The sequence below is a fragment of the Stegastes partitus genome, unplaced genomic scaffold (assembly GCF_000690725.1).
Source record: "Stegastes partitus isolate 25-593 unplaced genomic scaffold, Stegastes_partitus-1.0.2 Scaffold2365, whole genome shotgun sequence".
NCBI classification, from domain to species: domain Eukaryota; kingdom Metazoa; phylum Chordata; class Actinopteri; family Pomacentridae; genus Stegastes; species Stegastes partitus.
Genome location: NW_007580096.1, coordinates 17,933 through 35,138, shown reverse-complemented (window position 1 = coordinate 35,138; position 17,206 = coordinate 17,933). Strand labels below are relative to the sequence as shown.

The 17,206-nt window shown below is 40.4% G+C and overlaps 2 protein-coding genes across 3 annotated transcripts; both read right to left on the bottom strand.

Annotated features, from left to right (window-relative positions):
* Window positions 1-1,158: 1,158 nt before the first annotated feature.
* Window positions 1,159-4,128, bottom strand: spmap2 (sperm microtubule associated protein 2). The gene is made up of 6 exons (XM_008304963.1): window positions 4,067-4,128; window positions 3,922-3,980; window positions 3,763-3,820; window positions 3,019-3,145; window positions 1,642-1,801; window positions 1,159-1,564 (listed from the first exon to the last, which is right to left on the bottom strand). The coding sequence occupies exons 1-6, from the start codon at window positions 4,126-4,128 to the stop codon at window positions 1,320-1,322; spliced, it is 711 nt and encodes a 236-aa protein (XP_008303185.1). The 3' UTR covers window positions 1,159-1,319.
* Window positions 2,709-16,501, bottom strand: shda (Src homology 2 domain containing transforming protein D, a). 2 transcript variants are annotated; one of them, XR_521152.1, is made up of 9 exons: window positions 16,312-16,501; window positions 14,995-15,244; window positions 14,794-14,895; window positions 14,436-14,598; window positions 13,127-13,384; window positions 12,844-13,018; window positions 10,408-10,527; window positions 7,344-7,703; window positions 2,709-2,719 (listed from the first exon to the last, which is right to left on the bottom strand). XR_521152.1 is itself a non-coding variant. In XM_008304961.1 (8 exons), exons 2-8 carry the CDS (start codon window positions 15,238-15,240, stop codon window positions 7,517-7,519), a joined length of 1,251 nt encoding a protein of 416 aa, XP_008303183.1. In that variant the 5' UTR covers window positions 15,241-15,244; window positions 16,312-16,501; the 3' UTR covers window positions 6,521-7,516. The 2 variants fall into 2 exon arrangements, 1 of the variants encoding a protein (XP_008303183.1); XM_008304961.1 differs by lacking the exon at window positions 2,709-2,719 and having other exon boundaries at window positions 6,521-7,703.
* Between the last annotated feature and the right edge of the window lie 705 nt (window positions 16,502-17,206).

The window sequence follows — 17,206 nt, the reverse complement described above, 5'->3', positions numbered from 1 at the left end:
GTTGTTTGTTGTCTTGCTTATAAGTTAAAGGGTCAGAAGAAGAAAGTGTAGTTTTTTATTAGTGCAATAAATCCAGGGCGACGAGTAAACACTGTAAAAATGAACGCTTTGAAACAGTTTTTGACTATTTGCTGTTATTTTACAGATTTTCTGTTTTGTTCAATTACTAATAATATCTGGCAAAATGACAGAAAAAATATCAATTTACATTATAATTGTAAAAAAAAAACAACAAAAAAAACTAAATTAAAAATAAAACGGCTCGAAACTGTTAAAAAAAAAACCAAAAAAAAACAAAACCTTCCACGTTAAAAAAAATCAATATTGCTGTAAATGGTAATATGTTCTTTTAAAACACTGCACTGTAAAATACCACCATTTTTTAAAAACTGTATTTAAATCAGCAAATATAATTATTTTGCAGATATTTGCCCTCATTTAAAAGAAAATTTCTGTATATTTGGAAGTAAAAAATGTAAAATAATTGTTTTTAAATATTATTGTACAGATTTTCCCTGTTTTGTTAAATTGTGATTTTGTTAAATTAAAACTTGCAAAATTACAGAAAAAAGTATTAATTTACACAACAATTATAAAAAACTAAAAAACAAACAAACAAACAAAACAAGCAAAAACTGTAGGTAACGCCCACACTTTAAAAATCTATATTTCTTTAAATGATTATTTGTTCTTTGTACCATTTGACTGTAAAATTACACCATTTTAAGTTATTTAAATTAGCACAAAACTTTTATTCTGTAGATATCTTTATTTGTTAGAAAAATTCTGTATTTCAAGGGTTGAAAAATGATTTAATAAATAAGCAATTTTTATAGACTTTCCCTGTTGGATTAAACTGCAGTTAATATCTGAAGAAGAAAAAAATCATGGGAAAAAATATATTAATTTGCATTATAACTGTAAATAAACAGAACAAAACTGTAGATAATGTACACATTAAAAATCTGTATTTTTACCAAAAGTTAAATCTTTACAATATGTGAACATAAAATCATCCAGTTTACTGCATTTCAATCAGCTAAAAATATAATCATTTTACAAATCTTTGCCATTGTTTTCAGTTTTTTAGTTTTTGGATGTCACAGTATTCCAACATTTTAACAGATTTGTTTGTTTTAACATTTTTAAAGTTTGTTTTTTTTCTACACTAACTGTCATAAAGGATGCTGTTACCAGAGCACAGAACAAACACCAGGCCTTCATCAGGACAACATATAAAATCCTTCATCAGGACACTCTTGGGTGGGGGAAAATAAAAACAATCGACCCTTCAAGGGGACAGACGTCTCTGCCGTCATTCATTCTACTTTTCTACATTTGCGAGGCAGCGGCAGGCAGAGCTGCTGTATCCGAGGAGAGGGGCTGGCAGAGCGGGCGGCCTGGCTGACGACATACGGGTCGTAGCCCTCATACAGAGCCGTCCTCTCTTTGGGACCGGACAGATCGAGAAGTCTCTGGCCGGCTATGTGGTTTCTCGCTGCTTTGGAAACAGGCCAGTACACCGAGCGCTCTCCTTTAAACTTGGGGTGCTCGTGCTTCGGGGCTGGAAGGACAAAAAGCAATCGTGTTGAACAGCAAGTAATGTGATCAAAACATTGCATTCTGGGAAGACGGACTTACTGGCCAGTAGCTCTATGTGTGCGGACGCTCTGGAGGGCAGGTGGGTCACAGGTACAGGTTTAGATTTGTGGCTGGAGGCCTCAAGAATTTGCTTTCTCTTTGGCTGGGAAAGCTGGCAAATGCGTGAAGTGGCGACTGCTGTTTGCGTCCCTCGGCTCAACTATAATCACATTCAGGTTATGAATGAGATCATAATAAACACAAACAGTTTCAGTTTGACATCAATCACACAAATAAAACTTGGATTCATTTTACTTAGTCTCCCATTTTTGGCCACATCATGCCACAGGTCTGATGAAATCTGATGGCAATTATAGTTCCCAGACGTCTGCTGCTACAGCCAGGATGATTCATTGTGCGGCTTTAAATGAAACCTCTTAACAGCTCCTGGACGGACTGACATGGTGTTTGTTGTAGGCGTTCATATTTCCTCATGGTAAATGTTTTGTACTTTAGTGACTTAGATCACATTCAGGTGTCCAGTACTTTGGTTTATGACCAAATACCTCCAAAACTAATGACTGTCCCGTTTGACTGCTGTTCTCACAACACTTTTTCTTTATCAGTGACCCAAATTAGCCAAAGTTTCACTACTTTTATCTCAGAAGCATTTCACTGGTGGACCTGCGTGTTTAGTAAATGTCACTATGCTTAGTCAAGGTGGTGGAAAGTTGAACAAGATAATTATCAGCTTGTGAGTGTATCAGTACACCGACTTTACAGAAACAAGACTGTAGACGTCATGTGTGTCCTTTGTGTTGCTGAACAGGTTTGAGTGCCGATACCTCTGAGAGCGAGACTGTCACTTACGTATATTACATTTTGTTAGTTTATCACATGCAAGTGTGTCACAACTTACCAGACTCATATTTCAGGTGTTCTAATAGCTTCTGTTTTCTTAAACTTTCCCTGAAGTTGAGGTTTGGACAGGTATCCAGAGGTGAATGTAAAACCTTTAAGTTCTTGCTTTTTCCTGTTTCTTTGGCTTCCTCATTCCAAAGACATCCATAGCAGTTTACGTGGTGATTCTAACGTGGCTGTAAGTATGAGTGTATGTGTGAGGATCTCTTTGTGTTGGCTCCAGCTTCCCACCATGTCCCGTTACAAAATAAAGTGGGTGCACATGGATGGATGAATTAAAAACTAACCAACAGCTGCTTTCAGGGACATACAAAACCAACGAAACAACAATAGGATCTGTAAATAGAGGCTAGTGACAAAAAGGGTGCACAAAAAAAAAACAACAACTAGACTTTAAGCTCAGGTTTCTGACACCCTGGCTTGTTTTTTTTTTTTAAAGATCTTTGAACACTAGCAGCCTTTTCATGATCTACCACATGTTCAGCAGTTTGTCAGGAAACGCTGTGTGTTGCTCACAGGCAGCAGAAGTGGTCGGTCTGGCTGCCAGCCAGCTGCAGGGGCCCGAGGTTGAGCCAGACGGCGCAGGCGTTCGGATGGAACGGCCCGGAGAGCCCATTCACTCACATCCCATATGGGGGAAACCCTGAGGAGGGAAACAAATATAGAGAGGGGAGAGAGAGAAAACAATATCGTTAATAGGTGCTTTTAGATGTAAGAAGGAGATTAAAAATTAACCACAGCGCAAGATGAAGGCAGAGGAAGGAGGAAGGAAGAAGGCAGGATGGCATGTAGGTAGAACTACACGTATAGGTTAAAAAGAAATGTGACAAGTAGGACATGAGTGGAGGAAAAATCTTTGGGGTTCCCTGTGGAGTTTTCCTTTGTTTACACTGACATGTTGAAAGTTTCTCCGTCCTTAGACATCTGTGCACTTTATTTTTTTCAATCTAAACATCAGGTTAATAATGTAAAACCATCGGCAGGAATGAGAAACACATGACTCAAGTAACAAAACCGGTCCTGCCTAATGAAACAGTGCTCTTAAGCGCTGCTAGCAGTCAGATCAAAACTCAACAGGAAGCCTTTAATGAGTCGGTTTTTCTGTTGATTTAAGACGAATTTCTTGCTTTGGTAAGACGTCAAATGCAAAATGTCAGTGACAGGATGAGGAGGAGCTAAAGAAGTGAATCATATGTACAACTCATACAAAGACAGAGCATCAAAGAAAAGACAAAAAAAGAGTCGATTTATTAGATTTACGTGTCTTGAATGTAGAATTTTTTGCTTCTGCACAAGTCCGACCAGCGAGGGGTTAACTCTGTTGGGAAGAAAAAATCGGTTTGTTAAGTATTAGAAAAACACAATAGAGAGTTGTTTTGTAAATTGAAAACAAAGAAGGAAAGAAACTCAAGGATGTACCTGTTTTGGTGGATCCAGTCCTCTCTGGTGGCAGCTCATCCAGCCAGTAAACAGACCGACTGGAAAACAGAAGAGATTCCCATTTAAAGGGACACGGGGACATAAAAACAGAGACGTATCGGTGTGGGGCGACACTCGGGCCTACCGGTCCGGATGTCTGAGTCGGTTGGGTTTGGGTTGAGCGAGCTGCTGCGTGCGAGTTGCCATGGAAACAGGGGACGCTAATGGGAGAACAAACTGTCCTGATATTGCAAAAATGATTACAGAAACAAACATAACAGCTTACTTTCATATCACTGTGGACACTGTGTTTGTAGATGATGTGGGTTCTAATGTCACATCTGTTAGAAGCCTGTTGATGAGATGCTTAAGTTGTAAAGCAGCTGTTTACGCTAAAACTGAAATACTTGTTTAACCCTCACTGTGCAGAGTTGGACATCTTGAACATCCATCTATACACCACTTAATCCTCACCAGGGTCATGGGGGGCTGGAGTCTATCCCAGCTGACTCAGGGTGAAGGCAGGAGACACCTGGACAGGTCACCAGTCTATCACAGGGCTACTATTAGAGACAGACAACCAAGCACACTCACATTCACACCTACGGACAATTTAGAATCACCAATTAACCTCAACATGTTTTTGGACTGTGTGGGAGGAAGCCGGAGAACCCGGAGAGAACCCACGCTGCACGGGGAGAACATGCAAACTCCACGCAGAAAGATTCCAGTGCCCCCACCGGGACGCGAACCGGCGACCTTCTTGCTGCGAGGCAACAGTGCTACCAACTGCACCACCCTGCAGCCCCACATCTTGAACATTAGAATTGAAAAATGAATTTTTGATATCGCAGCTAGATTGGAAGCTAGCATGAACATAAATTGGAATTGGACTTAAGTGTGCCTAATTTTTCCCCAAAAATCCACATCAGACGACAGCTATTGTTTATTTCTATGACTTATGGTGTGTTTGTTGTTTATCATGCTGAAGGTTTGATCATTCTCTGGTCGGATGTTGTTAAAATTGGAAGACTTGCTCCTTTCGTTTTTTATTTGATATCACTATCACCTGGATATTTCTGGAAACTAGATTTTTGGTCTGACAAAAACTAATTTTCACTACTTTTCTATCACTTATTTCCTCATTGGTTCAACAAGCCAAAATACATTACACCCCTTTCAAACCATTATTCTCATATGAATAGCAGAAACAACAAAACACTTCATTTAGTCAAGAACTCATCACATGCGTAATCCTTTAAAGCAGAACACGTGAATGGCTGATCATATGCTTTCAATATAAACCTGCTTGTTTTGGTCAGCTCAGCGCTACAGTTCTTACCTGTCCTGCACCTGCAGTGGCTTCTTCTCTTTGGTGACACCGACACCTGCTGGTTGCTATGGTATCAGGTGACAACACAACCAAAGATCGTCTGTGTGCGGGACGAGGCGAGATGCCCGAGTCCTCCATCCTACTGCTCTTATGCATATTCTTAAAGACTAAATAACTATAAGACCAGATGAGACACATGCACGTTATGTTGAAAGGTCTCCTCTCTTGTGTTATAGATGTGATCCTGGAACAAAGAAACTCGTACACTGTACAGTTTGCAGAAAAAGAGGCAGAGTGGAGTCTCTCTCACCTGGTTGACATTCAGAGATTAGTCTTAAAGCAACAACAGGTGAAGTTTTAATCCAGATTTTCAACCTATTTGTATTTATAGAATGGTATAATGCCTGGGTGTACTATGTAGAAGCAATGAAAGAAAGCAAACGAGCACAACAACAAAGACACAACACTTTACTATAATCTAACCTGTCCACATACATACATCCATCCATTATCTATACACCACTTAATCCTCACTAGGGTCATGGGGGGCTGGAGTCTATCCCAGCTGACTTAGGGCGAAGGCAGGGGACATCCTGGACAGGTCACCAGTCTATCACAGGGCTACACTTAGAGACAGACAACCAAGCACACTCACATTCACACCTACGGACAATTTAGAATCACCAATTAACCTCAACATGTTTTTGGACTGTGTGGGAGGAAGCCGGAGAACCCAGAGAGAACCCACGCTGCACGGGGAGAACATGCAAACTCCACGCGAACCGGCAACCTTCTTGCTGCGAGGCAACAGTGCTACCAACTGCACCACCCTGCAGCCCTGTCCACATACAGGTACATTGAATCATTCAGCCACAGAAATAAATTCCTGCTTCATATTAGTCCCCTCAAAGTCAACTTAAAATCTAAACTCATGTAAAAGGTGTAAAAAAAAAAAAAGTACTCATCACTGTCAGTATATAAAACAAGATCCTTTCCATCAGTAAGATAAAAGGGTTCAATTACAGTAGGTTGCAATCATTTGCAGTCGACAAAAGCTTTCTGTGACTGTCGAGCTTGTCTCTCATTCAAAACTCATTTCCCATCTACTACCTGGTTATTATGTAGGAGTTAATCATGACATCACTGACCCCAAACCAAAATAACCAAGAATGCAAGACAGGCACGTTCAGTTCAACTCCACCTTCACCCACCTCATGCAAACCCAACATGCACCATCGATTACAAAACCAAACTACACACAGACGGTTTGAAAACAGACAACACCTTTATTTTCAACAGACATTTAAAATCTTATAAAACAGCACAGTAAATAAACTACCAAAGCTTCTTTAATAGTCATAATCACAAAGCCACAAGCTTTCAGTATAATACTGTAGTTATTACTCTCTAAACTAATATTGCAGGAGTCTGTTGCTGTGTGACGCTAACGAGTCGTGTCTGTCCTGACATGAAACCGTCGCGTTGTATTGTTCACACATTAACATGATGAACTGAGAACACTGCGAGGGCACAGCATCATATAACATTCACAGGCCTCTGGAACACACAGAGAGGAGAAGCCCTGCAGCCAGGGTTAAATATGTAGTGTTTGGTTCATGTAGTCACACTTAAAGGATAATAAAAGCGTTGTTTGTAGTCACAGTACAGCTTAAAACGCATTTTCAATCCCCTACATCTAGTTTAAACCCTAACGCTCAACCTTTTGTTTGATATTTTTTTCTGGTTTAAAACATAAAATTCGCATGAAAATAGCTGCTGTGTCCTCTCAAACCTCTACGATTATTATCCTTTAAGTGACTTGGTAGCACACGCTACCTTATGACAGTAATAGAGACAAATCTCCATGCAATATTATATAAATTCTACTTTCTCAAAACACCTCAAGACTAAAGTTTGTCCTTTTCTCTTTGACCTAAAAGTACTTAGCTACCAATCTTATTATCAATGATGGCTGATTTTCAAGAGTCCATGGCATTAAGATGATTCAGTGATGATACCATTTCACAGGCGCATGTTCATGAGGCACTGAGCTCTCTTGTTAAGCTGCCAGTGTAGTTACTGGGATTACGGGGGGGGAGAAGGGAAAAGGGGGAAAGACGGCACCAAACAGTTCAAATCTCTTGTACGCAGTGCAGGTAGAATGGCAGTGAAAAAGCATGTAGGAAAGAGGCAGAAGTAGGTAAATACTGAGTATATATGGTATTCAGTAGCACCAGGAGAAACAGTATGTGTGCGTCAGTGTCAGAGGGTCTGCACGATGACGGGGTACAGCAGGGACATGTGCTCGGCTCCTCTGATGGGCAGCTTGTGTGTGGTGTAGTAGTGGATGACCTCTGGGATGGTGGAGAAGGGAGGGCTGTTCTCCCCGAGCACGTAGCGCCCGTCTGCAGACTGGGTGAACTTCATGTGCATGAAGCCTTTGCAGCTCCTGAAACACAGACAGGACAGATGAGTCTTTGCTTCTTAAACTGGAGTGCGAATTGTGAGATTTACAGAACAAAACGTCAGAGTACGGGAGTCGTGAAGGTACAAAACAAAAACACTTTGGTGTCTCCATCTGGCAGGAATATGTCAAGTTTTGTTCCATAAACATGCAGCACTCTGGGAACAAATGTCCATCCATCCATTATCTATACACCGCTTAATCCTCACTAGGGTCATGGGGGGCTGGAGTCTATCCCAGCTGACTCAGGGTGAAGGCAGGGGACACCCTGGACAGGTCACCAGTCTATCACAGGGCTACACTTAGAGACAGACAACCAAGCACACTCACATTCACACCTACAGACAATTTAGAATCACCAGTTAACCTCAACATGTTTTTGGACTGTGTGGGAGGAAGCTGGAGAACCCGGAGAGAACCCACGCTGCACGGGGAGAACATGGAGACTCCACGTAGAAAGATTCCGGTGCCCCCACCGGGACGTGAACCGGTGGGGACAAATGTGACAAGAAAAAAAAACAACAAAAGCGACACATTGTGCAGTCTTGAGTTCACACACAGATTCATATGAGGTCCTTTTCTTTGTTTTGCTTCATGTACTCAATCCATTCAGTTTTGCTAAATTAAAAAAAACTGTAATCACATAATAAACAAACCATAAAAAAGAAGTGCTGTGAAGGGATCTTTGAATAGAGAGTTGTCATTCAGAAGGTAATTATCATCTGCACTCATTACTTTGACATAAAGTGGTTCAGTTTAACAATATTTTTTGCGAGGGAGTTGACACTTTGATCCTCGCTCATTACGAGTCACAACAGGCCTTTTACATACCTGGATCTCTCAAACGCTGAATTACAAACTTTGGAAGTTTAACACGCTCTACGTCTCATAAACCTAAAGATTCTCTCCACGTATATTCAAAAACACAAAAATATTTTGCTTTCAATGATATTTTTTTCTGTAAAACTGTGTTGCCTGATGAATTATTTATAAAATGACATCGTCTCCTTTCTTATTGTATAGTTTAGTACAATACTTTACACCATATTTAAGTTTAATTACTTGAAACAAGAATGCAGCGTACTTCAGAGAAAGTCCATTCTGAATGGATGTTCAATGCAGGCTTCAAGTAAAGACCAGAAATGGCTGTAAAGTAGGTTTGATGCCTCACATCCTCCTCGCACGTGCATTAAAACACTTACAAATGTTTTAACTTTCAGCACACTAATGTGGAAAGCGCCACCTTCTGTCATCATTTTGCAAAGAGGAGCTCAAATGTCCAGGAAAAGTCACGATGACCAAAATGCAGTTTACAATAAAGGAGGACGTTCCATCTAAACTAAATGCTGCTGAGGCGTTCCCATTCTTATTTACTAGCCGTCTTTTCTCTTTCTAAAAAATGCTGTGTGCGTCCTATACGAGTGCGGTATGTATGTGAGAACACACCCTCTGAAACGTGTTTTCACTTGTGCGCCAAGTATTCTAAATGTAATATCAGTTACTTAGATATTCCCAGAGCTTTGGACCGTATCAAATGGCCTTCTTCAGTAGACAGAATATACTCATGTGCTGTCACTTGACCCGTGTGTAGGACTTTTGCTATATCATGTGTCTATAGTCCTATACTGAGGTTATCTATTTGTGGAAAGAAGTCTTAAAGTCAGTTAAAAGCTCACAAAACAGCATATTAAGTGGATGTTGCATTTAGAATATTGCATGTCCAGGTCTAAAAGTGAAACTCCTCATCTGAATGGCTGTAACGGTTGCAGCTGTTGCATGAAGTCACTGCATCTACAGGTGTGCTTTTTAAAAAACCTTTAACATTGGAAGTGTGATATGCAAACAATCCATGTCTAAATGACCTCCTTCCATGTATCATTTTATCCTCCATTTGCAGCCTTTTTTTTGTATATACTTCAAACTTTCTTGTACTATTAAGAAGATGTGTGCCTCATGTTTGCACCTGGCTTTGATTAGTGGTTAAACATGTCTGCTCAGACTGAACAAATGTGTCCTACACGTCTGCTTCTAGTGGAAAAGACCGATAAATGTGAGATCTACAGTTGTACATATGGGCTTTCAGTGGGGTGCAAGCACTGTGTTTGCTCCGTCACTGCTTCAAAAGAGTACAGATGTGAGGTTAGGAGCAATTCCCACCATGCAGATGATCTCTTTGAAAACAGCTGCTTTCATGCTGGTTATCATAGAGGCGAGAAAAAACACACACACACACACGGAGAGAGAAATGGGGGGTGGGGGCAGGAAACAGCAGCATAAATTAAGTGACTGGGTGGCAACAGAGACAATAGAAAAGCGGTGAACAATTAAAAGTTGCCTGGAGGCTCCAATCTGAGAAGATTCTCTCACCACCCACAGACCACAACAATACCCAAATGAGGGAGAAAGTGGATCAGATAATTTTGGAAACAGCACAGCGCAGTACCGAAGGGAAGAAATCCCCTTTAAGAGACTGACTGATATTTCAAAGGAAGACAACAAGAGGAGGATGTGAGTTTTGTAGTCCAGTTCAGATATTGTTAAAGACACACAGAGACAGGCTAAACAAGCACTGAACAACTACAACTGGCACAGAGATGGAAGAAGCTTATCTAAGATGGAAGATGAGTATATGGTGTATGAATGCTATCTGCAGTGCAGCTGGGGTGACACTATGAGCAGAAGTGTGTACCTGAGGGAGAGCGAGTAGTCGTTCCGGCAGGTCTGGCTGTTCCTCACCAGGTAGGAGCTCTCCTTACACAGAGTCAGTAGACTCTCTGCCTCCGAGCGGCTCAGAGCTCCATGGTACCACCTGCAGGCGATGAAGAGGAAACATGATGGCAAAACACAAGGTTTCTTCTGCTGTGTGAGTCTGCAGCAGGATTGCATAAGCATGTGTGGGATTTAGTCTGTGTGTGTTTGTTTTTATCCTTGACTTAAATATCAAAACACGAGTCAAAAAAAGTGAGATTATAGCAATCAACACTTAAATATATATGAATACAAGGTAAAATATTTGTAGATGTTTTTTTTGTTTTTATTATTTTTGCCCACTCTGTTAAACTACACTCCTGTTGCTTGACATGTTTTATCTTGTTTTTTCACATTTTGTTTCCTTCTGTTTCTCTTTGCATTGCACTTTAATTGAATCACCTTTTTAGATTTTCCCAGCTAACAGGTTGTTTCTCTCTGTCCTCTCATTCACTCCACTTCTCGCCCCTCTGTTTTTCACAAGTGTTGACATTTAACCACATATTGAAGTTGTTTTCTGTCGATGTTTGTGGCTGAAATGCATCACAACCTGCACGTCAAATGACTACCCTGTGGAGTTTTTTGTAAACAACAACAACAACAACAACAAAAACACGTTTACACTCATCGAGATGCCTTCTACATATCTTACGCACTATTTCACTCGCAGTGACGCACTTGAGCTGCTCTTTGTCATCGTTTTCGAGCAAGTTCTGGCAGACGAATTTCCCTGAGGCTGAATAAATTTCCATCTTATCTTATTATTTATTAATTGTGTCTGTAATTTTTTGCAGCCTAATCCTCAGTGCCTTCAGCATCTGAAATGTAAATGTTTGCTTGTTTTCCAACACAATCAACTGAATACCTTTGGGGCCTGGACTGCTGATTTGATAAAACAAGACATTTCCATACAGAAGAACTGCAATAGTCATTGTCACCATATTCTGAATAAACTCCACAGTTGATTAACAAATTAATCAGTACACAAATAAACTGCACTTCTATAGGGCTCCTGCTGTTTTTCAACTGAAAGCAAGTTAAACGGTCTGCAGTTTGTAAGGCTAAGCTGCACACAGCCTGTTTCCAGACCCTTTGTAACACTGACCACATTTATTCAGTGATGTAAACACATCTGGTGTTGTGCAGATGTTGACCTTTGTATGTTGTCTTCTGTGGTGTGAAAGCAGTGGAAGTTAAATCATGGAAGCTGTCGCTACCATGTGCCTGAGACGGCTGTCAGTACAATGGCCTCTCTCTTTATTTTCACTCATATTAGGTTAATTTTAGAGGAAGAAAACAGCTCAATACCAAAGATGGTGAGTAAACAGCAACTGAAGATGATGCAGCCTAAAGGGTCATTGCTTTAATTTACTCGTCTGGCACATAACTTTTAAAAGAAGGTTAAAGACATACCTTTTTAATCAGGCTTTTAATTGAACTTTAATTCTTTTATATTCTTATCATTTCTTTATATTTGCATTTTATATTTGCATTTTATCTTTATGTATTTACTCTTTTAACTTTTATTTTATCTTACATAAGGCCTTTTATTCTTAAAGTTTTTAGTTTTAATTCCAGTGTTTCCTTAGGGGGGTCCTCCACACTGGGGGCTGTGTGCGGTCTGCTGCTGGGGGTTCTGTTTGCGGGTCCTTTCGGCCGGCTGGTTGGGGAGCTCCCCACCTCGTTGGGGGGCTCCCCACCTCGTTGTGGGGACCCCCCTGTCTGCCAGGTTGGGGGTCCGGGCGCTGGCGCCCCCAGTAGTCATGGTCTGCAACTCCTCCTGGTGTGGACGGCCCCAATGGTAGCGTTTCCCAAAATCCCTCAGTGCCATGCCTCTTTTAGTCTCGTGGTGAGTGTGTCTGTGTGTGCGCAAATACATTTATTGTATGTGTATGTGTATGCATGGAGGGTGGGAGGGACGGGTTTATTTTATTTTTTTAAATGTTGTAATGTTTTTAAATGCTTTGTTGTTTTTAAATGTTGTAAAGCACTTTGCGTTGTTGTTGCTGCACATGAAAAGTGCTACACAAATAAAATTTGATTGATTGATATATAATCAAACACAACTACAGTATGTTGAACAAAATGAAACACTGGATATGTGCAAGCTTTTATTCCTTTTCACTTTGGACAACCTATTATTGCACTATATGTCACTTTTTTCTGAACTCTTATTTTTATAAACTTTAGTCTAATTTTGTTATTTTAATTGATTGTATTTTGACAGAATCAGAATAAGGATGTTTTTCGACGTTAGTTGATCACATGTAACTGAAAGTCCTTGCAGTTCAATAAAAGCAACGGCATGCTTTTTCTAAAATACAAAAAACAAAATAATTGAATGACTAGTACGATCACATAACAGATGTCTACTCACACTTGCTTTTCCAGAGGCATGCATGGATCTACTCTCTCTCCCAGGAGAGGAGGAGTGTCTCCCACAAGACGGAGCGTAGTTGAGTCTGATGTGGTAGACGTAGTGCCTGTCTTGGTAAGCCTGGTCTGGTCCGTCTGAGCTCGTGAACGCTCCCTTTCTGCTCCTTCAAATTGAACTATAGCCAGACAGAGAGGGAAAAAAAACAAAAAAAACAAGTTCGTTTAAAGAAATAAGTCCCAGACAGTTGAAGTTCAGAACTGAAATATCAGGAAAACCATTTTACCTGCTAGAGCTTTGGAGATGTTGTCCTTCTTCCACTCCCACGGCTGGTCGTATTCGTCAGCCGGCCTCTCGTCATCCTGAGGCAGCCGGCTCTCCCTGCTGTCTATCAGACCCAGGCAGCCCTCAACCTTCGGAGTTTGCTGTTGGGCTGGTGGAGCAGCTCGATGGTGGTGACGAGTCTTCTCTTCGTACGGGTTATCATATAGCTGGCCCCCATCTCCACTCCCAGACCTGTTAGTCATCATGCTGTGCTGCAGTTCTGCACAGTAAACACAGGGAGTAAAAAAGTGTCAGCAGAACTTAAGACACAGGCACAGTATGACCATTTTAACCCAAACATAGAGCATTAAAAATCAAAATTTGAAGCACTAATGCACCAGAACAAATATAGCTAGGTAGATGGGTGTATTTTAGACCCTTGTCTGCAAGAATCTAAATAGAAACATACGATTTTTCTTTTAAGATTTCTCTTTTATAACCATTTTTAAATCTTTATCTGAAGTGTTTTTTTTTATTCAGCTATTTCCCAATTCTAAATTTTCATCACATGCAACAGCATCTTACACAAGTACCAGATTTTGACCAGATTACTCAGATTTTTCAGCCTTTATTCAAAATGAAAAGTGAATCTTACTACTGATTACTAAAACAGATAATCAGCTATTCAGATTATGAATTCAAGTCCAGGTTTGTGCAACTACTAATTGGCTCTCATTTATCTATAAGATTTAAAATGTACCTTTAGTTTTTATTTTGTTTTTTTAACATGTGCGACCAAGCATGGAGCCTATTGAAATCTTTTCTTAGAATGCAAGTGTTTTTTGGGATGTATGTGAGTTGCTGCTGCAACACTCAAATTTCCAATAACCAGCTTTATTATCCTACAAATTAAGACAAAGGCTGTTCTTTCTGGTTCACCCCCTGTGCTGAAATCATCTGGGAACTCGGCCCACTCAGAGCACATGTCCCCTGGCTGTGACAGGGTGCTCCGTGCTTTTACATAATCCAGGACAGATGCAGCGTGAAGCTTTTACAATTTGCACATCTGCGACTCGCACTGGGTGGTGACTCACTCAACTCCAGTAAGCGCAAATGTTTACATGGCAGAGCATTCTGAGTCACCATGAAAAACACATGTGATGATGCAACCAGCTAATAAACAATTACATATGTTGGCAACTAATTTGGTTAATCAATTATAGTGAATGAACTTGGAAGGTTAATTAAGCAACTGATGGTAGCTGTACTATAAGTAACACCTTTTATTTAGAGTCAACCAACCTGGAAGCGATAAAGCTGTTATGACAAACCTGAAATAATCCTCTGGGCCTCAAATGGCTCCATGTAACTGCAGAAATCTGTTGGTGCAGATTTTGGCTCCCAGTTTGTTCTGCCTCGTGGGTCTGGACGTGCATCAAATGGATCAGAGTAGTCTGTGTCGCTGTCTGATGCAGCTGGTGCAGAGGGAATTACCTTGATAGGGAGATGGAAACAAAAGGCATTACACAAATGAAATGTAAAAAACTAAAGGATATTTGTGTTGGAAGGAGCTAGAAATATAACATAGTACAAGTGAGGAACTGAGATAATGCACAGAGAATGAACAGGAAAGAGAAACAACATAAAAAATGAATCAAAGGTGAAGCAAAAGACAGAAACAATGCTTACAGGTTCTTCTTGAACAGTCACAGGACTCAGAGGGATTTTACAGCGACCAAACTCCTGAGAGTCCACTTTAATCAGTCTGTGTTTCGGTGACACGACTTTCACCTGCACATGTAAACAAAACACTTTCAACAATACATCTGACATCAACTAAATAATTACAAACTGCACTGACACACGACTGTAAAAACATGCATGTCATACCTCCACACCATTAGGCAGCACTGAACCAAAAGCAGGGAAAGAAGGAAGGCTCACTGTAGCACTACAAGAGCTGAAGCCGCCATTCTGGTGCTCCTTGTCAGAGTGTTGGTAGGGGTCCTCGAAATCCAGCTCCTTCTGAGCTCTGTAGGCCCTCAAAATCTCACTCTCAGTGTAATCTGGCCTCGGGGGCTGTGGAGGATCACGCCTGCTGCCAAAGTTTAGGTAGTCCTTCAGCCACTTTGCCATGGATCTGTTAACAAAGTGGTAAACAGATTAAACAGAATAGTTGAGGAGTGCTGCATTTACTGCCTGGAAAGAAAGAAGATGAACCAATACTCAATTAGTTGTCAACTATTATGACAATTAAGCAATCAGTTTGTGTAATTTCCAAAGAAAGGAAAAAAATCTCTGATTCCAGCTTCTTATATGTTAATATTTTCTGATTTCTTTACTCTTCTGTGACAGTAAATGGAATATCATTGGGTTGTAGACAAAACATTTGAGGACATCATTTTTTACTTTTGAAGACATTTTTCAGCATTTTCTGTCGCTTTACATACCAAATAACTAGTTGATTGATGAAGGAAAATAATCTGCAGATTTGTCGACAATGAAAATAATCATTAGTTGGAGCCTGACCTACAATCATATGATTAGTGTTAGACATTTAGTCATTAACTAAACCATTTTTTGATAAGTTATACTGATCCTTATCGTGAAATTGCAGTTCTGCATCAACAATTTACATACCACAAAACACATGACTTAAAGTGATCTGACATGAGACAACTAAGAAAAACTCAAAATTAAAAATAAAATATATACACATAAGGTTGTGTACACATTGGATTTGACACACTTGTGTTGAAACACCCTGAAGAGGCATCATTAGTTGGGTTTACTCAACAGGTCCAGGGGGATTAACTAACATTTTTACACCTATATAACTTTTCTATCAATTTAAAGCAGGAATTGTGTCGGATAGTTAACGCTAACCAGCTAACTAAGCAAGTCTCTGGGACAATTGACAATAGCTACTTAGCATTAGGGGATGAATTAAGGGGGTTCAGTCAATCACTTCTTCAAAACAATGGATTAAAGGTAGAATTTCCTTTCTAACCACCACCACCACCAAACTAAATAGCAGACTAATTTTAATGTCTTTTACTTTAAAAACTTAGCAGTTATCGTAGTGAGCCGTGTTGCTGGTGGTCGCCGCTCTGGAAATATGTCAAAGCTAACTTAGCTAACTTAGCTGGATGTCAGCTAACGTCGAAGCGTCTCAACTGCTAACGTTTACTTCTGCTGCGAGCTCACCCTCTTTTCTTTGCATTGACGGTCACCCGTTCCAGTTATGTCTTTCTGGTTACCATCCGGCGTTTCGTATCGACGCTGTCCGGCCTAAAAAAAATAAAAATGTAAATAGTCCCGAAATGTTGCCTGTGAGCCAAGCGGGTCAGCCAGCTAACGTTAGCCGGACCGGAGCAGACCGTGGAGCAGACTGTCTCCTCCGACACAACACTGGCTGGCACGGCGGGCTGCCTTAAAGGGGAGTGGTCGCATATTTTTGTTGTGTCGACATTAAAAGCCGCAGAGAAATGGCAAGCTGCCAAATCCACACATGCAATCTTGTTGTCTCACACATGCAGCTCCAGCGTTGCACATTGTACAATATCAAAATCATGTTAAATGCATTTTTTTTCTCCCTGCATTTAAAACTATGAGATGGCTTTTTGTGCTGCAAAGCTTCAAACTCCTCACTTGCAGATTGTGGCAAACAGCTGAAACATCTCTTGCATTTATTTTTTGTAGTATTAGCATTTTTAGATTCCGAGGTCATCATCTGTAAAAGCTGGAACTTTTGGGTGCTTGGAAGTTTCTGTCTTCTCCATTTCTGCTGGCATCAGTCGACTTGGAATTATTTCCTCCATGACAGCCAAACATGTTACAGGAACTCTCAGAAACTTGTGAAACAAAAACTAGGCTTTGAAAACACTTAGTGCTAAGTGACTCTGAAAGACTCACTATGAATGAACTGAAAACACTTGCTGGCTAATAATCATTAAATGTCTCGTCTCCAAATATAACAAAAGACTTTGAGTTGTAATGGTTGTGGCAACGTTCCGCTTATGTATTTCCCTGTGACGGTGTGCAAACAGTGCATTCACCTTAACTGTGGCGTCTAACTTGAGCTACAGCTGCTTCCAGTATT

Coding starts and splice junctions, on each gene's coding strand:
- shda (XM_008304961.1), bottom strand. CDS start 15,240: ATGGCAAAGTGGCTGAAGGACTACCTAAACTTTGGCAGCAGGCGTGAT. Junction 13,385..14,435: donor GGCCCAGAGGATTATTTCAG/GTTTGTCATAAC, acceptor TTTACTGTGCAG/AACTGCAGCACAGCATGATG. Junction 13,019..13,126: donor CATCTCCAAAGCTCTAGCAG/GTAAAATGGTTT, acceptor GTCTGGCTATAG/TTCAATTTGAAGGAGCAGAA.
- spmap2 (XM_008304963.1), bottom strand. CDS start 4,128: ATGGCAACTCGCACGCAGCAGCTCGCTCAACCCAAACCCAACCGACTC. Junction 3,981..4,066: donor CGACTCAGACATCCGGACCG/GTAGGCCCGAGT, acceptor TCTGTTTTCCAG/TCGGTCTGTTTACTGGCTGG. Junction 3,821..3,921: donor GACTGGATCCACCAAAACAG/GTACATCCTTGA, acceptor TCTTCCCAACAG/AGTTAACCCCTCGCTGGTCG.